This window comes from Centroberyx gerrardi, chromosome 18, assembly GCF_048128805.1.
Source record: "Centroberyx gerrardi isolate f3 chromosome 18, fCenGer3.hap1.cur.20231027, whole genome shotgun sequence".
Lineage (NCBI taxonomy): Eukaryota > Metazoa > Chordata > Actinopteri > Beryciformes > Berycidae > Centroberyx > Centroberyx gerrardi.
Genome location: NC_136014.1, coordinates 5,267,352 through 5,287,491, shown reverse-complemented (window position 1 = coordinate 5,287,491; position 20,140 = coordinate 5,267,352). Strand labels below are relative to the sequence as shown.

The 20,140-nt window shown below is 42.5% G+C and overlaps 1 protein-coding gene across 1 annotated transcript; it reads left to right on the top strand.

Moving 5' to 3' along the window:
* The first annotated feature begins 624 nt into the window (after window positions 1–624).
* On the top strand, window positions 625–18,217 carry tmem214 (transmembrane protein 214). The gene is made up of 17 exons (XM_071922406.2): window positions 625–849; window positions 6,242–6,435; window positions 6,973–7,123; window positions 7,498–7,632; window positions 7,989–8,071; window positions 8,367–8,472; window positions 10,920–11,001; window positions 11,437–11,538; window positions 13,601–13,742; window positions 14,166–14,257; window positions 14,767–14,815; window positions 14,977–15,084; window positions 15,231–15,348; window positions 15,652–15,748; window positions 15,951–16,119; window positions 16,426–16,577; window positions 16,789–18,217. The coding sequence occupies exons 1-17, from the start codon at window positions 699–701 to the stop codon at window positions 16,913–16,915; spliced, it is 2,058 nt and encodes a 685-aa protein (XP_071778507.1). The 5' UTR covers window positions 625–698; the 3' UTR covers window positions 16,916–18,217.
* Window positions 18,218–20,140: the final 1,923 nt, after the last annotated feature.

The window sequence follows — 20,140 nt, the reverse complement described above, 5'->3', positions numbered from 1 at the left end:
TGGATAACTTTTTGTGAACCTGACCCTCCAAAGTGTTAATAATTTTCCAATTATGTAGTTGTTGTTTTTTTTCTCCAATTTTTTAGTATCTTTTCAGTATGCCCACGTCCTATAACAGCTGGATTGACTGTGGCATAGCCAACAAGTAGCAAACTAGTAAGTGAACTTCATTTGCACACCAAGCTGCTCACTGTCAGACAACACAGTAATATGAACGACAGATTCCATTATGTGACATAAAATATGATTGATTTGGTGGTGAAGAAATTTCATTTTGTTTCTAGTCCCCAACTTAAATATTCGGTTTGATTTTTTTTTATATAATTGAACAAGATTGACTCATTGTCAGAACAGCAGTAACATCACATATCACTGTATTAATTAAAATGACATAAAAATTAGAAACAAAATCAGATAAACAGGTATAAAATAGATACATAAAAAACAGCGACTTGCAATAAACCATTAAGATGTTTTTTTGTTTTTGTTTTTTTACATATCAAGTCCCCCACAGCACAGGGAAGTAACGGTGCATGCATATCAGCTCTGACGTCATGCCGACAAGGAGACGTGGCACGGGGACGATTTAAATCATCAGCACCGTTTAACCGAGCGACCCGTCATTCTCATTCAGCAGGGTGGAAGGAGTCAGGAAGTCACGGTATCCCCAACTAACACCCCTCTTGGGCAAAAGAAACATGGCTTCAAATAATGGTTCAGTCGGCAAGTGGGAAGTAGTGAAGAAAGGAAAGAAGAATAGCAACTCAGGAGCAGGAAAACCCACGGCTGACAAGAAGTCCGGTGGCGGTGGACGGAAAGCCCTGACTGAATCTAACCTACCGTCGCGACGTAAGTGAACACGGCCCGCTGTAGACTGTTACTTCGTGTGTCGTGACCCACTTACCTTATTTCAAAAGTTGAATCGACATTTGTGGGACGCGGTTAGCTGTAGCTGGGTCGACGCCTAACACATTGCTCAAACTGGCTAGCTTACAATTAACGGTTTGTCGGTTAACGTTGTAATTACTGCTGCAAAGAAAGATGGCTCATTTAGTGTCAGCAGGTTTGACAAGCTAGCTAGCATAGCTTCGCACACTGCTTGGTCCGCTAACTTCCTCCGTTCGCGGTTTGCTCAGTTTATCTGAGTTGGTAGCCAGTGTAACGTTAGCATTTATACGACTGACAAAATGATTAGAAGCTAACTGGCTAGTGAAACCTTCTGGGCTACGAGTCCCTGTCATGTACATCAAGTAGCGAAGGCTAGTTAGCTAGCATGTGTAGTTAGCTTGCTAGCAGCTAGCGAGCTAGCCATTAAAGCAATGTGTCAACAAATGTAACGTCATCACAGCGAGCAGCTGCATCTCTGAAGCATGGTAGCTGCGTTGTGTCACTGAGTAGTTCTTCTGCTGTTAAGGTCATGTTAAGATGTGCAGTGCATCTCTACGGGGTTGTTACATTGCAATTGAACTGTATAGGCTGCTGAGATTAATTATACAGGACGTCGGCATCAGCCTATTTTCGTTGAGCCCACAGTGACAGCTGTCACAGATTGAGAATCAATCTTAGTCTCTGTTGAGGCTAAGGTGCTGAGTGATCATACTGATTTGTTGTTTGTTAATTTGATTGCCTGTATTTTCCAACAGACCCCTCCCTATTCATGAGATATTAAGCAACGAGTGAAAATCAAATCACTTAATGATTCTTAATTATGCTGCTGCTATCTAACCAGTGTTGTCGTTGGGGAGATGGATGTGCTGTAGCCCCATCTCTTGTATGGAGAGAACATTATGCCAAACTCCATTTAAAACTCTGGCAATTTAATGTGTTGTTGATTCATTTATTATCTTACATACCCAGTAGAACATAACTCAAGACCTTTATGAATTGTTAGGATCCATTGTTCAATTCGGCATACATCCAATACACCAAGCAGCACTTATTCCAATAAAATGTAATCTTTTAGATTTGGTTTGCCTGTTATTCTTACAGTTTTTCTCCACCAAAATACATAGGGTTAGTGAGCAGTGTGGATAATTGTACAAATTGCGTTTTTATTGAATTAAGTGCCACTTGGTGGATCATCTAGCTATATGCCAAATTTATCAGAACACTGTAACGATTTGTGAAAAGCCTGAAGGTATGTTCTGTTAGGTGTGTACATTTGCTGATAAGCACGGCAGCATGAAAGAGTCTGGCATGATGTTCTCTGTAGTGGAGAATGGTATGTATCTGAGCAAGGTGTGCTGTAGAGATTAATATACTGTTAACACACATTGATGTATTTAAATGGCAAGTTGCTGCTTTTTCTCTAGATGACTGGAGAAAGAGATGGGTATAGTTTGTATACCCTCAGCTACACTACTCTTTCTAGGTATGGTTACTAGTAAATTTTGTGCAACAAGACAGAGGTGATTGAAAAGATCAGTCCTATCTTGGCAGCTGTTACTTGTTTGTGCACCACTTTAATCAGTGATTCAGCTGGTACAAAGTCTAGGCTATCTGTCTTTTGGAATAGGGGAGCACACTAACAGTGTCTGTGCCAATGGTGGTGAAGCACACAGAAATGAGTTCAGGATGTGGTCTAAAAAGAGCACAGTGACTTTTAGTTGAATAAGCTCTCTAAACAACATAGCATTGTTAGTATATAGTGCTCCACATTGCTTTTGACATTATGTAGCCTAGCTCGTACTGTCCAATAAACATGTGCTGTGAGTAGCAGCGTAAGCATGCACTACAAAAAAATAGATTAATATCGGACACCGCGACCAATCTTGTCGCACATTGGTGACTTTATCGAAGAGCTTATTTGCCATAAGTAGGTAGGCCCATATTCCTTTAAGGCTCTCAACACTGGAATCATGAGACTGTTGCTGTTGACTTTGTGGTTTTGGCACATTTAAATTATTCCTCCAGTCAATGATCTGCTTGAAGCTTTTGTATCTGTTAGAGCAGATTCTCCAAGCCTTTTGGGTTGTGTTTCTACAAGGGGATCACTTGATTTAGAAAATTTGGTCCTTTAGAAAAATTAATTACATTTTAAACTTTCTTAAATTCAAATGGCGGCTACTACTACTACTACTACTACTACTACTATCTCCAAAGGATGATGGCTTTATAGAAGCCATTGTGAAATCCTGACTGTACTGATCATCTCACAAGAGCAAGTTAATATCTGTGGTGCCAAGGATCTTTATTTCTGTCCATACAATGAATACCAGCCTAAAGTTAAGACACAATTGATGAAGTTTTAAGTGTTGGATTTGTGGCAATTGACCAACCTCTGTATGGGGTTACCTGCCAGAAAAAGGTGAGGAATCCGTATGTTAGAATGACAGAAGACAGGGAAAGAAATGTGATCAGAGGAGAAAGGCTTGCCTTGCTTCAGTCAGTCCTGTGTAAGTGAGAAGTGTCTGTTCACTCTGTATCTATATGCGAGGCATCCTGTCAGCTATTCTTCTGCTGGTGTGAGAATCCATTACAGTCCACCCTGCTGGAGAGCCATGTTGGGTGACCACCTCCTCAGATTACACTCCACCAACAACCCCTGTTGACAGACCCAAGCCCCGTATCTTTCCACACCATTAAAGGAATGGCCAGAGTTTTGGCAAATAAGATTTTTGATCAAATTAAACTTGTGGGGCAAGAAGATGGATAGCAGTTTCATCTCTGCATGTCCAGTATATTAGTACACTGTGGTGCATGTAATGCTTTTGATATGATACTAAGCTACATTGCACTATCCACTAAACTTTAGCACAATGTGCTAAACTGTACATTACTACTGGACACACGGAGGAGAAAATGCTATAAATCATCTCATCACACAATGGTATGTTGGATCAAAAAGATTTTACTAAAATGTGTTCTTGTGTCAACCATGGCATGTTTCACATAGTATGTAACAGCCGAAGTACAATTACAAACAAAAGAACACAGAGGATGGAGGACGGATAAAAATCCTGGAAGTTTACTTGCCAACTGAGGTGAGTTGGCCGAATGGGAAACCCCAAGATTCATAGGAAGTAGGGCTGAACGATTTTGAAAAATGATCTAATTGCGATTATTTTGACTGATATTGCAATTGCGATATGATTTGCGATATTAGAGGGAATGGCAATTTTTACATCATTATTCTCATTTTCATTGAAAAACGTATTAAAATGATTATGGTGTGATTTTTGCGGGGATCTGTACCAAACAAAGATGTTTTCTTAAGTCTGTAGAATATGATGTGTAGGCCAGGACATCTCTGCAGCACGACAATATTTAATTTAAAATGGTATTTTGACACACATTTTGCCTTTAACAAATATTGTGCCTCCTGCGATTTGAAAATTGCAGTAGGCCATATTGCGATTTCGGTAAAATTTTGATTAATTGTTCAGCCCTAATAGGAAGAACAACATATCACGTCCAAACAGCGCAACACTCTATAGTACAGAGCCAGTTGAAAAGATGGGAAAACATAGTATGCCACATAGTAAGGCTAGTTATGGTAGTTATGGTTCAGAGTCATTGTCGCCATAGCTATGCTGTAGGTGTTGGCGTAGCCCGCAGAGACTGCCGACATAGCTTATGTGCACCTCTCCAAAAATGTAACTGTGCGTAGGGCAATGCAAGACCACAAGAACTGTGATTTGGGCCACTTCGTTTTTTCAGCCTGCATTTTTCCGGCTTATTTCCGCTGATAGTAAAGACAACATGGAGAAGGTCGAAGAGTGTTTTCCTCTAACGTAGTCTTCTCCTTTTCAATAATGATACAAAAATTGGCTGTTCTTCCACATTTAATAAAGCCATTTCCAGTTGCAAATCACTATCCACCACCATTGTTGCCGTTCTGTTTCAGAGAAAGTACACATGATTACCTCCGTTTTTCTTCCAGACAGAATGCAACAAAGCATGACACTGCCTTCTAGCATTCCAGCAGTCCACGTGCAAAATCACCAACGCAGATTTATAAATGCTCACACAGCAAGCAAGCTTCGCTACGCAAAACCGTAGTGTAGCCTTTACACACTTCAGTGTTCCCAACCTTTTATGAGGTGCCCTGTATCGGCTGGTAAACCACAGAAAACTATGTTGAATGTGCACTAGTGCTTTCTTCAGCTTGTCTGTGTGATTGCCAGCTAAACCTCCTGATTAGACCCTGGCCGGCAACCTCACTATCCTCTCTCATTGTCTTGCTTCCTCTAATTACCTCATTGTCAGCCTCGCCACGCTTCCCTCACCGCTCAGCTCTGCACCGTGGTAATGCTTACTAAGCTGTCTAAGATTACATACCCTGCCTGGCCAAGCCTTGACCAGCTCCCTCTTAAGCTGAGCCATGCACAGTGAAGAAGATTGAGAAAAACTGGGTTCAGTGTGGGAAAAAAAGGCACAGCCTACTGGGCATGGTGGCCATGTAGGTGAAGAATGTGGAGGGTATGGAGATTGCAGTCAATGACAAGCATGGCTAGTGCATAAAAATCCTCCAGTTCCTTTCTTGAATCAGTTACAGGGGTAAGAGACACTGTGATGAAACAGTTCCTCTTTTGTGTCATAACCCTATGTAGTCCGCCGACACACACACGCACAAACACACCAGATATAGATTTAGCTCTCTGAGCAACATATAGAATGATCATTGAGCAACTGGTGGCCCCTGTCAGCACCTTCTCAAGTTTGTGGGTGGAGTTCTTGTGTGCAGTCATGTGGAGCCATAGCTACATGTCTGTTGGTATATGAACTAGGGTTAGACCACTGTATTGGTTTACTGATATACAGTATCAGGCCAATATTGGACTTTTATCAAACATCAGATGTGGTCCACTGCTGATATGATGGCGGTTCCTCCCAGCCTGTAAAACCTGCAGTGACATTTTATTCATTCATGTATCCGTTCAATAATGTTTTTTGTAAATCTTTATTCAAAGGTTGCTTCCACAATGCTGCTGGTGCTTAACTGTATTCCTTTGGGAGTTGCAATAAGTATTGCATGAATATTGTCTTGGATAATAACAAGCCATTACGCAAGCCATAGAGGGAGGGTGGAAAGGACAAGGAGAGCGTTGAAAGGGCGGAGAGCGAGAGGGGAAGGGAATGCTATGGTTTCAAGGATTAACATGATTTTCAGGACACGGTGGGGGAATGGATCACTAAGGGATACAGAAGCCCACAGAAGTTTGAAACGACACTGCATCACCAAACTACAAGCTCTCAGATCTGCACAGAGGCCTCTTAACCACTACCTTGTTTCCTTCAGCGCCCCTGAAGATGTCAGAGACGCTATTCGAGGGCCTTGAGAAGATGGGGAAGAAACAGAACAAGGAGCAGGTTCCGCCGCCGGCTGAGCCTCAAAACAAGAAGCCCTCATCCAGCAAACCATCCAAGAAAGTCAGCTCCAGCAATACACAGGCCCCCGCAACTCACAAGAGCCTTGAGGAGGCCTTCAAAGCTGTGAGTAATGCACATTCTTAAAGGGATAGCTTTGGATTTTCAGTCTGTCTACTTATTCAGAGTCATCTCAGGCCATTTAAAAAATGTATTGAAAAATTCTACTCTATTCTGTTACTGGGAAATTGGCAGCAGAAATCATTTGTATTTGTTTGCAGTTCAAGTTTGAAGGGCTCAAAGAGGGCTGAAATTTCTTAGTTTTATGAGAAGAGGAACAGGTATGGAAATGTTTGGAAGATGCTCTCTTTGCTAAAAATTGCAATACAAAATTCAGACAATTTCACAACCAAAATACTGATGTAAGAACTTGGTTGATCTTTGTCAATTCACTGAAAGAATTCTCAGACAAAAATAAATGATTTGGGTTTTGAAAATCTGAAATATCTTTTCACACTCGGACACACAGCAACAACGGTGCATTGAGGCAACTTGAGGACAAAGTATCACATGCTGAATCACAGTCTCATCTTTGCATAATGGACATTTTGTTTTTGAGTACACTCTTGATGTTTTCTCTGTTTCTCTATCTTGTTCTTTTAGCTGGATGTCGGGGAGCTGAAGCAGCAGTTGGCTCGCAGTCAGACTCTGTTCCCAGAAAACCCATCAGTGTGGGTCAAAGACCTGGCAGGATACCTCAACCACAAGCTGACTGCCCCAGAGATTGAGCCCACACTCAGCAGCTATGCTCACGGTCTGTCAAACTATGACACTTGGTTTTTTAATCAGCCAAATATAAAGGTATAGAAGAAAATACTGAGCATTTTCAGAGGACTCATTTTCTATTTTCTATCTTCTATCTATGAACCCAGTCAAATCCCACTTCTCTACTCCTTAATTTAAAAAAAGAAGAACTCGGACAGACGTGAACTATTCTTTGCACTAAGGGGGTAGAGTGTCTGGTGTCAATGGGCAAATCATCCAGTTTGTCTCAGTTCCTTACATATTGACTTTTTGACATTCAAAGTTTTGGACACTGACACTGTACTCTTATCAAAAGTCAACTCATTACTCTTATCAAAAGTCAACTCATTAATATCCAGCTTCTTCTGTGTACTTTGTTCCCAGACTACCCATACTGCCTTACAGGAAAAGAGCTGAAGGGCGTGATCAAGGGCCTCATCGGGCGATGCAACGACACTCTGCCAGACTTCTTCGACCACTGTGTTTACACCATGCTCAGGGAGCTGGACAGACAGACAGGTAGATGGAAGTGGTTACATGCAGGGTGAACTAATGGTTCATGCAGCAGACCAAGACATAAGAGATGTCGTGCATTTGCAGCGATGAGGGTTACAATCTCTCACGTCATTTCCTTCTCCTTTGCTGTCACCAGTAATAAGTAATTAATATACATTTTTCATAGAAATGTCAGCCTACCCTTTTTCAATGTTATTTCCTGTATAGAATCAGATGCTGTGTGAAACATTCAATGAAGAGATGAGCAGATATAGAGTTTTAATTTCAAACTTGCTCACTCATTCCATTTACACAAGATAGGACAATAGAGTTGTGTTTCATGTCAGAACAGTCAACACCTTTTTCTCCTCTGTTTCCAGGAGAGCCGCTGCATGGCTACAGAGTTTGCATTCAGGCAATCCTGCAGGACAAACCCAGAATAGCCACCCAAAACCTGGCTGAGGTGAGAGCACATGTGTGTGTGTCCTCGAGTCCTGCATGTAACTGGTGGGTTACTGCTCCATTGCCCTTGTCTGATGACCCGTCTCTGGCTGTACTTTTTAATCTTAAGCAACAAATTGCATTGCATGATTGCATCTGATCTAAAAGCCAATGACAATTGCACTGTCAGGCCGTAAATTGTGCAGCCAGCCAATGTGTATACTGGCCGTTATCCCATGTACTGGGCATTTGCCATCAGCAGTAACCCCTCTTCAGATGTTGTAATACCCTCTCTTCCTACCTGCCCTCCTCTCTAGTATCTGGAGTTGTTGCGGTCGGTTCAGAATCGTCCAGTGAAGTGTCTGACCATCATGTGGGCTCTCGGCCAGGCCGGATTTTATGACCTCAGCCAGGGACTACGAGGTGACACACAAACAAATACACACACAATGGCATATGATTTACTCACTCACTCACTCACTCATACATGATTGATGCCATATAATCCTTTTATGTATGTAAATATTTCATGGTCCACAGACGTTTACTGCTGCTAGTCTGTTTCTTTCCCCTATCTCCCACTTTCCCAACATGGTGAAAGAGCGCTGGCAGGGATTCTGGGTCAGGGTTAATGAAGCAAGAGCGCACACTATAACAGTGACACATACACTGATGATCATCTGCAAGCCAAACACATGCTCAAGCACCAAAAATCAGATGCTCTGGCGAAGCTTAGGTGGTAAAGTTAGCAGTGAGGTGGGTGTTATGTGGGCATGGGAGGTTGAATATTCTTGGAAGATTATGTAAGGACCTTCATCTGCAAAATAAGGCTATTGAATTCCACTCGGCTGCTCTAAGGCAAGGAAAAGAAACAATTGAACTCATTCAGGGGCAAAGATAAAAATACAAAATATTCAGCATAAAATCTTGAGGTTCAAATTTCCCATGGGTGGTCAGAATAAAACACCAGGATAGGCCGCCTAAAAGTTTACTTGGTAGGGGAAACCCTGGTCAAGAGTAGGGCTGTCCCGAATACCATTTTTTGGGCTCCGGAGCTTCGGTAGTAATCAACAGCGAATATTCGAAGCTTCGGCCGGGGGGAGTCTACAGGTCCGTCGCTCCTACACGGTCCAAAACGGGATAGCAAACTCAGCGGCAACCTCTTGGCAACAAGCCAGCTAGCGGTCTTGTAGCTCCTTCAGTTAGCAGCCAAGGAAAATGTAGCTTAGCACCGTTTATATCCACTAAGACACCGTCATAGCGCGGAGATAGCAGTCCACGGCAACCACGCTGAATCCACTTGAACTCAAACAACAGTCCGACCTCACTCAGAGTGGCCACAGCTTAAATCCGAGGTGATCACAGCTTAAATCCGAGGTGATCACGACACGGTTCGGGCGCCATTTGTAGAGCTGTGGATGATCCCCGGGGAGTCGTTAGAGAAGAAGAGATGAACACCAGATGAAAAACTTCATACTTCAGCTGTAGTTTTATTAAGGGCGGACGTTGTTGTGATATAGGTCAAGGTTTCAGCAGCCAAAAAGAGACTTATAACATAAAGTTAGAGACAACGGCTCAGACAAGCGACTTCCGAAAACCGAATACCTACCCAACAAACGAATATCCGAATAGTCGAATATTCGGGTCCAGCCCTAGTCAAGAGCACTCTAATCTTGTCACCAGGCATTCAAAAGGCCTTTCCTGTCTGAGCCCATAGGCTTTGAAACACCCTGCCTGGAGTTTAGGCTGGCAAAATCAGTGTCATCTTTTAAATAACCTCTTAAAACACTTTTTTTTTAACTAACAGGCTTTTCTATCTCGTTATTTTTTAACCTGTTTTACTCTCATTGTATATCCCCGTTTTATTCTTCTGTAACCCAGCATTTAATACATTAATGTAATAATAACATTTAAAGGGAAAATCCACACTAAAACAGCTATTGGTGATGTACTTTGTATTCCTGGATCAATTTTGTTGTTTGGTGGTGTATTTTTCTTATTCACGTGGATAATGATCGTAGATGCCCTGACGTCACATGAGATATTTCCAGTGCAGCTAGAAAACCAGAGCAATTTTCAGCAATCTAAAACATGAGCGGTAAATGTCAGGTTTTGGTGTCAGTTTCTCAGAATCGAAGAACAAGGGCTTCTTTCTAGACTCACAATGTGGCACTGACGTTCAACAATCATACAGGGAGAAATCCATCATAGATGAGGCAGAGACCAATTTCTCCACCGACAGTAGCCTCAATAGACCAGAATGCAATGCAGCCACAAGACATGGTGTATTTTGAGTAAGGGGAAACTCACTTTTTCTCAAATGGAAAAACTTGCTGTGCTATCACTATTACTCTCTTCACCTACATGTATAACCCACAGCTAAAAGCAACAAGTTCACGCCCCATATCTGGGGGTTGTCAAAATGCATTCTGGGAAATGTAGGAAATCAGTACCTGAAGTAGAAGTAGATGAGGCAGGGTGAGGTAAAGTGGGTACACCAAAGTAAATTAAAACACTTGATCACAAATTAACTCATGGAATGCATTGAACATCACAGATTGAATGATGCATAACAGTGTAAGAGGATGTGAGAGGGATTTTTCCTTTAACACTACACAAAAGAAATGTCTGTTGGGCATTATACACATCTTGACCTCAGCCCCCCGTCCAGCTCCAGTTTTCATCATGTTTGCTGACTTTATGTTGTATTTCACTGTGTAACTTAAATAAGTAAGCATGCAAGGTTGGTTTGCTGGCTGCATCTGCTCTGCTTGTTTACAGTGAAAAGCAGAAAAGGCCAACTGTTGACACATCTAGTGCCATAACCAAGAGTGCTATGAAGTGACTTAAGTGCTTTGTTTGTGTTTCAGTGTGGCTGGGTATCATGCTTCCTGTGCTGGGAGTGAAGTCTCTGTCTTCATATGCCATAGCCTATCTGGAGAGACTCCTCCTGTAAGTCTGTCTTTAGTAATATGTGGCTGACATGTTGATTTTTGATGCATGTATGGCCTTAACACGTTTTGGAGACACTCCATCGGAATGGAGAAATGCATGACGTTCTATTATACCAACTATGAAATTATTAAAATCATTTCTGTTCATGCCTATCAATCCATATTTGTGAAGGATGTAGGTAATGCAAACAAATGAACACATTATTTTTCAACAAGTGACCATAACAATGTTGCTATTAGAATGGTGACGATGTCTCCAGTGACGAGGGTCTAATTATTGTTCACATTTCACAAATTGGCGCATGAACTTTAAATGCTTTTCTTTCCACTTTGGTAAAAAAATTATAGTATTCTTTTTTTAGTCCTTTTTTTTTTTTTTATGTGGTTGGTGTTCCGCCTCTATGATATGTATGTGTTCACTGTTTTTTTCCAGGCTTCATGCTAACCTGACAAAGGGATTTGGCATCATGGGACCTAAAGAGTTCTTTCCTCTGCTGGATTTTGCCTTCATGCCCAAGAACGCCCTGTCATCAAGGTGAATATAAACAAATGCAATTGTACATTCACGGCAGTTGTACACCACCAGTGGTTGCGTTAGACTTTCTCATTGTCCGTCATTTTGACGGACAGGGTCGTAAAAATTCCGTCATAATCTATTATTACCCGTCATTTTAATTTTCATTTTTTTAATGATAACGAGACATAGCCTATTTAATAGCATTTCATTTTCAAAAAGAATCGATCACAATAACATTTAATATACAGAAGAACAAACTTAGATTATGCATTTATCATAGGCTACTATAAAGCAAGGAATCTCTGTCTGTCTGTCTGTCTGTCCTTCGCATATCTCGAGAACCGTTCGTCCGATCTACTTCACACTTGGCGGGTGTATTGCTGGCGTGCAGTGTCGGATTTGGTGCAATTTGGACACGCGACACGTTCAATATTAATAAACTTTGAATAAACAAGCGAATAGCGCTCTGTGCAGCAGTGGCGCGAACGGGCACTGCACTAGTAAGAGAGAAAAGATGAACAAACGGAGACACCGACCGTCCTAAACAGGCAAATATGAACGATGCAATTTTACAGAATTAGACAATTACAATTAAAATATGAACAAACCATTTACAAGAAATTAAATTGAACTCAACTGACCTGCTGTAGCCTAGCCTGAACTCAAACCTTCCTCCTGGTCCGCATGAACTTAAACTGGGTGCTCGCTTGAGCGTAATCAAACGCATCAAGGGAGATTGCTGCAGAGGCGGTTGTCATTAGGTTTTGCGTCTTTGCCTCGGACAGACAGCTTGTCATGGCTGTTTCAATTTTGTTCTGAAGGCTGAACCCGTGCTCTGCTGCCACACTGGAGACTGGAATTACAAGCGCCACTTCAGCCAGAGTTTTGAAGTCGGGGAACATTTCTCCCAGGGAAGTGATCAGAAGTCGGCAAGACTCTCTGAACGTGGGATTTCCCGATCCTACAAGCACTCGCTTCACCGGGAGGAAATCCCGCAGCATGCGCTCCTTCTACAGTAAACAATAGCTAATTAATATGCACACTCGCCACCAACTGGACAGGGGGGTCTACTACAGGTGGTCTACATGTGGTTATTGACAGTGTTGAGTGTGAATTACTTAACGTTAGGGTAGATCGCCCTCAGTGTAATCTGTCAAAATGACGGACGGCCTTCAGATTTTTCCGTCATTGTTAAAAGAATTCCGTCAATGACGGAAAATATTCGGTTAACGCGACCCCTGTACACCACATGCAATTTCATGAGGTGAACTGTTCGCCTCCATTCACTGTCGAGTAATCACATGCGCACGACATAGGTAGCGATGCAAACCAGGCCTGCGATGCAACAAGCAAAAGTTTAAAAGCGGAGTGGTTTTGCTTGGTCTGCATATGCGGTTAGTCATTGGAGGGAATTTGAGAGGAGTGAAGGGCAATGGGATCCCTCTTGTTAAAGGGATACAATGACATTTTGAATGTTGGTTTGTTGTTTTTCTTCTCCAGACACTGGTCACATTGGGAAATGGGATCCATTTGTCCTTCAGTCTCCCTTCAGTGGCTTGTTGGTATTCTTCTCTGAAACCAAGGGGCACCGCTGGCCGCAAGTGAACTGAAGGACAAATGGAGAACATCACCCCCCCGCACACAGCAACTGTTTCAAGAAAAATGTAAACTTGTAACTGTCATGTCCCTGTGATCCAAAATGTTTCAGTCACCCCCCTCATGAACTCTATACTTGGGTGAGAAAAGCATTTCCCTGTGGTTAAATTTGAACACTGCATTCAGTCACATAACAACAATGACTATTTAGTATGCAGCTTTAGTTTATTGTGCACAGATGCCAATACACAACAGCATAACATTCGATCCATCAGCATCTGATCTCATGTAGAAAGCACACAGCATGTTTTTTCTTCCCTAGTTGGTTATTCAAAACAGGATTCAGACTCCCTAAACTCTCAATATAACAGCTTTGTGCAATTCTTGAGTGATTTTGACCTTCTTTTTTTTTTACCCTTGAATGGCTGTGCGCTCCCCGTGTAAAAGGTAATATGATAATATAGCCGTTGTTGTTTGTGTGTAGTCTGCAGGAGCAGCTGAGGCGTCTGTACCCCCGACTGAAAGCCCTTGCATTTGGAGCCAAACCTGAGAGCACGTTACACACGTACCTGCCATCCTTTCTGTCCAGAGCCACGCCACACTGCCCGGACGACATGAAGAGAGAGGTAAGACACACACACACACACACACACACACACACACACACACGTGTTCCAATTTAAGCCTGTCTCTTCTACATATTCTTACAATCACTACACCAGTGTGAGTGCAATATGGCTCAGTATAATGGTAGGATTACGTTTTTTAATCATATATTGTCATTTGTAGCCACAATATGCCTCATTACAGTGGTCAGTGTCATGAACAGTAGTGATTGCATATTCGCTGATGGCAAATCTTAAAGGAAAAATCCACCCTAATACACCTAAACAGCTATTGGTGATGCACGTTGAGATATTTCCAGTGGAGTTGCAATGGAGTTTGATAGTAGAAATATTTTCAGTGATCTAAAACATCAACAGTAATCGGGTTTTCATCTCTCTCTGTCTCTCTCTCTCTGTCTCTGTCTCTGTCATGCTTTCTTGCAGCTGCTCAGCAGTATGACGGAGTGTTTGTGTGTGGATGTTCAGAGTCTTGGAGTTTGGCGGCAGCTGTACACCAAACACTTACCCCAGTCCAGGTGTGTTATAAACCCATGCTTGCCTCTTGTACATTTACACACTGATTTTAAAACTTTGATACCATTTTCAGTGTAACCTTTTATGGATTAAACGTTTTTTCTGTAAAAAAGGCCAGTTGTACAGCTCAATCTTGACAGTCTGTGGCAGGAGCATAATTTACAGTAGAATCTAGTGTAGTCATAGCTTAATTCTCATAGAAATGGAAAGATTGAATATCCTTGTTTATGCATTTCAGCCATTTAGTATACTAAAATTGACTACTTTACTGAATGTATATAAATACTTTTGGCATTCAGAAATGTTGGAACATGATCACAAAGGGCTGTAGTTTAACTATTGATCCAGTGTGGCTGAAAATCCCCTTAAATTGATGTGCAAAATCTACACAATATCTCCATAATCACTGTGTCATTTCAGGTTCCAAATAAGACTATGAAGCCAAAACAAAAACAGTGTGTTGCTTATTTTGCTTAGGGCTGACTCTCTGTTCCTCTGTCTTCTTCCCCAGTCTACTGTTGAACCATTTATTGAAGTCCTGGAACGTCTTGCCACCAAAGGTACGACTCCCGCCGTGAGGTCTGATGGTTTGTAAGCCACACTCACCTCCTTGGAAATAATGGAATTAGGGCGTGTTCACACTATTCTGCTTTTTCAGACTCTCAGAGAATTGGCATAACTGAACTCGGAGCTTCATGCACACTTTATCTTTGATATTTAGTTGCGGAAGAACCTTCACGAAACCGTCCAGTCATTCAGAGTGACCAATGAGGAGATGAGAGACAACGTCGACTCTCCGGACCTCAAGGAGTGCAATAACCTGTGCGATGTAAGACAAACACTGTCCCTGCTTACACAAATGTTCTCCAATGTTTTCAATGTTTCCAAAGGTATTGAAATTCCAGACCACAGATGGATAAATTGGGATTGTGTCTTTGTCAAGTTTTGCCCTCACTCATCCTTTTCTGTCCCCAGAATCTGCAGGTGAAGATGCGCGGCCACGGGTTCCCCTGGTCCAGGCTGCTCATGGCTCTACTGGTGTTCGCTGCCGGCTTCATCGCTCACGACATCCGATCCCACGGCTCCTTCACAGGTCCGTCCCAGTCCCACTCACTCATTCCACCGGCTAGGGTTCACACTTACGGGAAGACTAAAGCAGCTGTTTCCTCGGGTTTTACACAGCGGTGTGGGTTAAGGCTACATATTTTACTGCAAAGTAATTCATGTGGTGTAAATAAATACAGAATCTCTGTTCCCGATCTGTCATTTTATTACTTTTATTACTATAAATGAAGAGTTTCATTCCAAAATGAGATCTCCAGCATTTGAAAAATGTGATGTGGTTTTTTTTTGTTAAGGCATTATAGTGAGCGAGTATGTGCGTTGTGTGTTTCAGACTCCACCACAGCCAGGTATCTGCACAGCTCAGGGATTACTGCAGTATCCCAGCAGGCCTGGAGCAAGGTGACCCTCTACTCCAAGCAGGGCTTCAGGTATGACCTCACCTTCACCCCTCCATGCCTCCTTACCCCTAACGTGTGTGTGTATGCGGAACAAGCCTTTGCCCTACAGTATATATGGAACTACCCCTTTTCCTCAGCCCCAGGGTCTGAAATTAGCTTATGTATAATAAATGGTTGATTCAAATAAACCATTTCACCTGTGTTTGTATGACTCTGTATGTTTTCTCTGTAGCTGGTTGGAGACAAACACTCCGTACTATTACTCTGAGTGCGTGCGGGTCCTGGGGCCACTAATGGAGCAAGGTTTGGAAAAGACAAAAACAGCCGCCATCCTCATCTCTGAAAACACCAGCCAGCTCATCCTGTGGGTCAGGGAAAAGACACCGCTGCTCATAGACTGGGTAAGGCTGCTGACACGGACGATTTTCCTAGTATGCAAAAAAGCCGTTGGCCGATCTTTATCTTGTGCCACATACTCAAATTAAGCTGGTTTCTAATTTAAGTTTTGATGAGATGATAACGGTGTGAATACGTTTGCTTTTGTTAAATGCTTATTGCTAAATACTAAAGTCACAAGGAAACAGCAGTTTGATGGCGTTTTACTTCTATAATCTGAGGTATTATGTATGGAGAATTGGCCAACAAGGTGAAAGAGTCATATTTAATTTCACTGTGACTAACTTTTCCCTCTGTGTGTCTTTCTCCAGGTGAGCACCAACACTCCAGACAGCGTGTTCCAGGCATTGGAGTATCTGAAGGAGCTCCTGCTTTTCCTCCACCAGAACTACATCCTGCCTGCCCGGGCATACACATCCGACCTGCTACAGCGAGCGTGGACCAGCCTCCAGGACTCCTGCAAGTCAGTACTTGACGTGTCTAGTATCCAGATTGTGTCTACATAGGAGTCGGCTAGATTACATTTACACCTGGCATTAGAACAGGTCCAGGGTCTACATCAAAAATCTGATTTCTCCTATTTAATCCATTTCTACTATCTGTCTCTTTTCATCTATCATCTACAATGTGTATCTATGATAGTCTGATGTGTCCCGTGTTTGTTTTCCCTGCAGTGGTGAAGTGTCGGTGTCGTGTCTGCAGAGCCACGCTCTGTCCTTCACCAACTCAACGTGGCACCTGCTCCAACACACAACCTCCGCCATCAAGACCTGGGCGCAGGAGCTGTTGACGCGAGCATGATGGCAGTGTACAGATGCCGGCTATTTACACACACACACACTCACACTGATGTACACGCATAAAGTTACACGCACACTCACACTGACCCAATCTAAGGCTGCCTTTGGACGCGTCGGCTCCCGCTCTCTTAAGCCGTGATTGGACACTCTGGGGTCAGACAAGCGGACTCTCACTCGAAGGACCCTCTCTGTCTCTTTTCTTGTTTTGGCTCAATTTTATCAATCTGCATGCTGTTTTATAGGTTTGTTTTTTTTCTACCGATCCTTTTCTCACCGCTGGATGCAGAGGTCGTCCCTCCCCCTCCGAGTTTCTACAGCCTGAATTTCAGACGGATTCCCTTAAATTTATGTAATTTATAGAAAAATTTAGGTTTGTAGATGATTTATAAACCATTTTTTATTTATAGATATAAAGAAGTATTCTGTGAAAACTTGTGAAAGAGGGGCGGACGGACAAGTAGGATATTCCAGACCCCTCCAAGCCACCGTTTCAGCTCTGAGGGCGACTTCATCTCCCACACCTAATCTCGCTGAGCCTGCTCAGATACAGTATGTGTGTGTGTGTGTGTGTGTGTGTCAGGCTGTGCGAAGCCTTCATCAAGCCCGGGAAGCCCTCCAGTGGACAGTTGACAATATGAAGCCTTGATGAGGCAGTGACGAAATGTGTTGAGATGAGGAGGGAGGGTCACATCCGCTGGTCTGATTGACGCCCTCAGAAGACGGGAGAGTTGAAAGCGTGAACTGGACTCGGACAGGAGGAGTCTCAAGCCAGTCCAGTAGTCTCAGCTGTCGGGGTAGAGGAGGTCCAGGAGAAGGAATGTACCTGCTGTCTTTCTGTCCCGCACTTCATCTAGTCACCTTTCTTCTCCCAGCTTTGCTGCTAGCTACACGGCACATTCATCTAATCCTTCTCCATCCATTTCTCCCTCTTCTCCCTCTCCTCCACCATCGGGAGCCAGACAGCTGAGCTAAAAACAACACTGAGACTGTGGATGAATACTGCTGCGTCCCTTATCGACTTATACTTGAAGGCTGATCATGTTCTGTGTGTGTATATGTGTGTGTGTGTGTGTGCGCGTGGATCTGCATGCCTGTGTTGGTAATGGGGTGATGATTGACCTCATGCCGACATGCTCCTATTAGCCCCAGAATGACGGAGTCCCCCTCCTCTGGGCAAAGCAAGCCTTTCTGACCAGCTGATTCCCTAACCCCTCCTGTAAAAGAGATATGTTTGGATGGAGACAGCAATGATTAATTTGTTACTTTCTAATGTAAATGATTTATAATAAAGTCTTCAACCCCATTGAGTGCCTTTTGGATCAATTCATCTGGGTCTTTAGCCACCTCTCCTAGATAGCTGCAGCATGGTGGCTTGGAATAGTGAGATTATGGTTTTATTATTATTTTGCCAAACATAGATGCCAAAAACTTTTCTACAGAAAGTAGGCCACAGGAAGCCAAAATATGAGGGAAAAGGTTATGAACAAGATACAAAAATGTAGCTTCTAGCATACAATTGCTTAGATGTATGGACAAAATATGAACACTAGTCGACTTGCTGGTCACCTATATGAAACTTTGGAAGCATCAAATGACATCCATTAATTATATCCAATATGTTACAGCCTTAAATGCCACAGATTTAGTGTGATTCAAAAAATGTAACCCCATAATAGCATTTTATTATGCCGTAATAAGAATTCATCTAATAAAGCAGAAAAATATCAAAAATAATCTTATGAAAGAATAAGAAGCATCAGACCAAAGCACTTACTTGGACAGTGGATGCTTAATGGGATACAAACAGGCTTACAAAACGGTGCTGGGTACTGACTTTCCATAGCTTTAGTTCAAAATAACACCGGTCAAATGGAGCAATGCATAATTCTGTATCTAGCTCTGTACACAAGGTGAAAGGGAGGGAAGACAAGTATACAACAGCATGTTTTATTGTGTTGAGATGAAAATTAGGCCTTTTAACATAAACCAAGAGATTGCATGGTATGAATAAAGGGGATATCAATGGAATTTTCTGTAAATAGACAATCATGTAAACTGTAAGTGAAACAGGTTCTCTGCAAATACAAATCCATTTTCCATGCTCAAATAATTTTGACAGAGTAATAGCTCCATATAGAGAGCCTAAGTCCCTCCCCTTCCGCTGTCCCCCATGGGACCTTATTTCGGAAAAAATATGTACGGTAGTCAACGGCGAGAGACAAATAATTGTTTGATCCCGTTTGAATTGTGCCATGACTTACACATATGATGTTTTGTCAGTTTAAAAGATAATTTTGCAGTCAAGAAAGTCGCAGTTTGTTGTAAAACAGTACAGTAACGTTTAGTTTTGTGTGAAACCGCTCAGTGAACTACATCTCTCGTCTCGCACAATATACGTCACCAACACCAACATGGAACGAAACATAAGAAACACACACAGGCATCGCGTTAACGTTAGCCCCCACTGTACTAAAACTATCCTAAACCAGTTTAAATCCGTTCTTACTGTCTACCTTCCAGGTTGTGTGTAATACTCCTGCTATCTGAGAGGGACTTAGCTTCAGCGGCTCTGGGTAGCTTGTGGAGAGAGGAAGTTACGTCACTTGCGCGACTTTTGGGTGTGTAGTCTTTCTAATTACGTATTTTTACAGTCTTATAGTTCAACAGTTTTACCACAAACTGCGACTTTCTTGACTTGCAAAATTATCATTTAAATTGACAAAACATCATATGTGTAATTCATGGCACAATTCAAACGGGATCAAACAATTATTTGTCTCTCGCCGTTGACTACCGTACATATTTTTTCCGAAATAAGGTCCCATGGTGGTCCACCGGAAGGGGAGGGACTTAGGCTCTCTATAAAAATACCAATGAGAAAAATGTTTTATGTCCTGCTAATTGTGTTGACCACTAGGTGGCAGTATGAGCCACAGCAATGGAAGCGTTTAAGGCGAGGGCAGCGAGGCATGACGGTTAGCAGTGAAAAATAAAGAACACACTTTTTATATACTAGTATCGTGTAGGTTGATGCCAAGTGTGATGAAAGTTAACACCATCGCCTGCCTCAAGTGAACAGGTCCACACCTGAATTGCTGACAGTGATAATGACGTTGATGAACGATATTTTGCACTCGTTTTCCTCCGAGGTTAGCTTAACGTTAGTTCCCAAGACTGGATACCGGGCAAATGTTAGGTAACGTTAGGCACACGACACGAGTGGGTG

What these genes read in the sequence shown, in the direction of transcription:
- tmem214 (XM_071922406.2), top strand. Translation starts at nt 699, where the DNA reads ATGGCTTCAAATAATGGTTCAGTCGGCAAGTGGGAAGTAGTGAAGAAA. An exon ending in ACTCAGCAGCTATGCTCACG is followed by an intron (nt 7,124 to 7,497) that starts GTCTGTCAAACT and finishes CTTTGTTCCCAG; the next exon opens with ACTACCCATACTGCCTTACA. An exon ending in AGTGCAATAACCTGTGCGAT is followed by an intron (nt 15,085 to 15,230) that starts GTAAGACAAACA and finishes TTCTGTCCCCAG; the next exon opens with AATCTGCAGGTGAAGATGCG.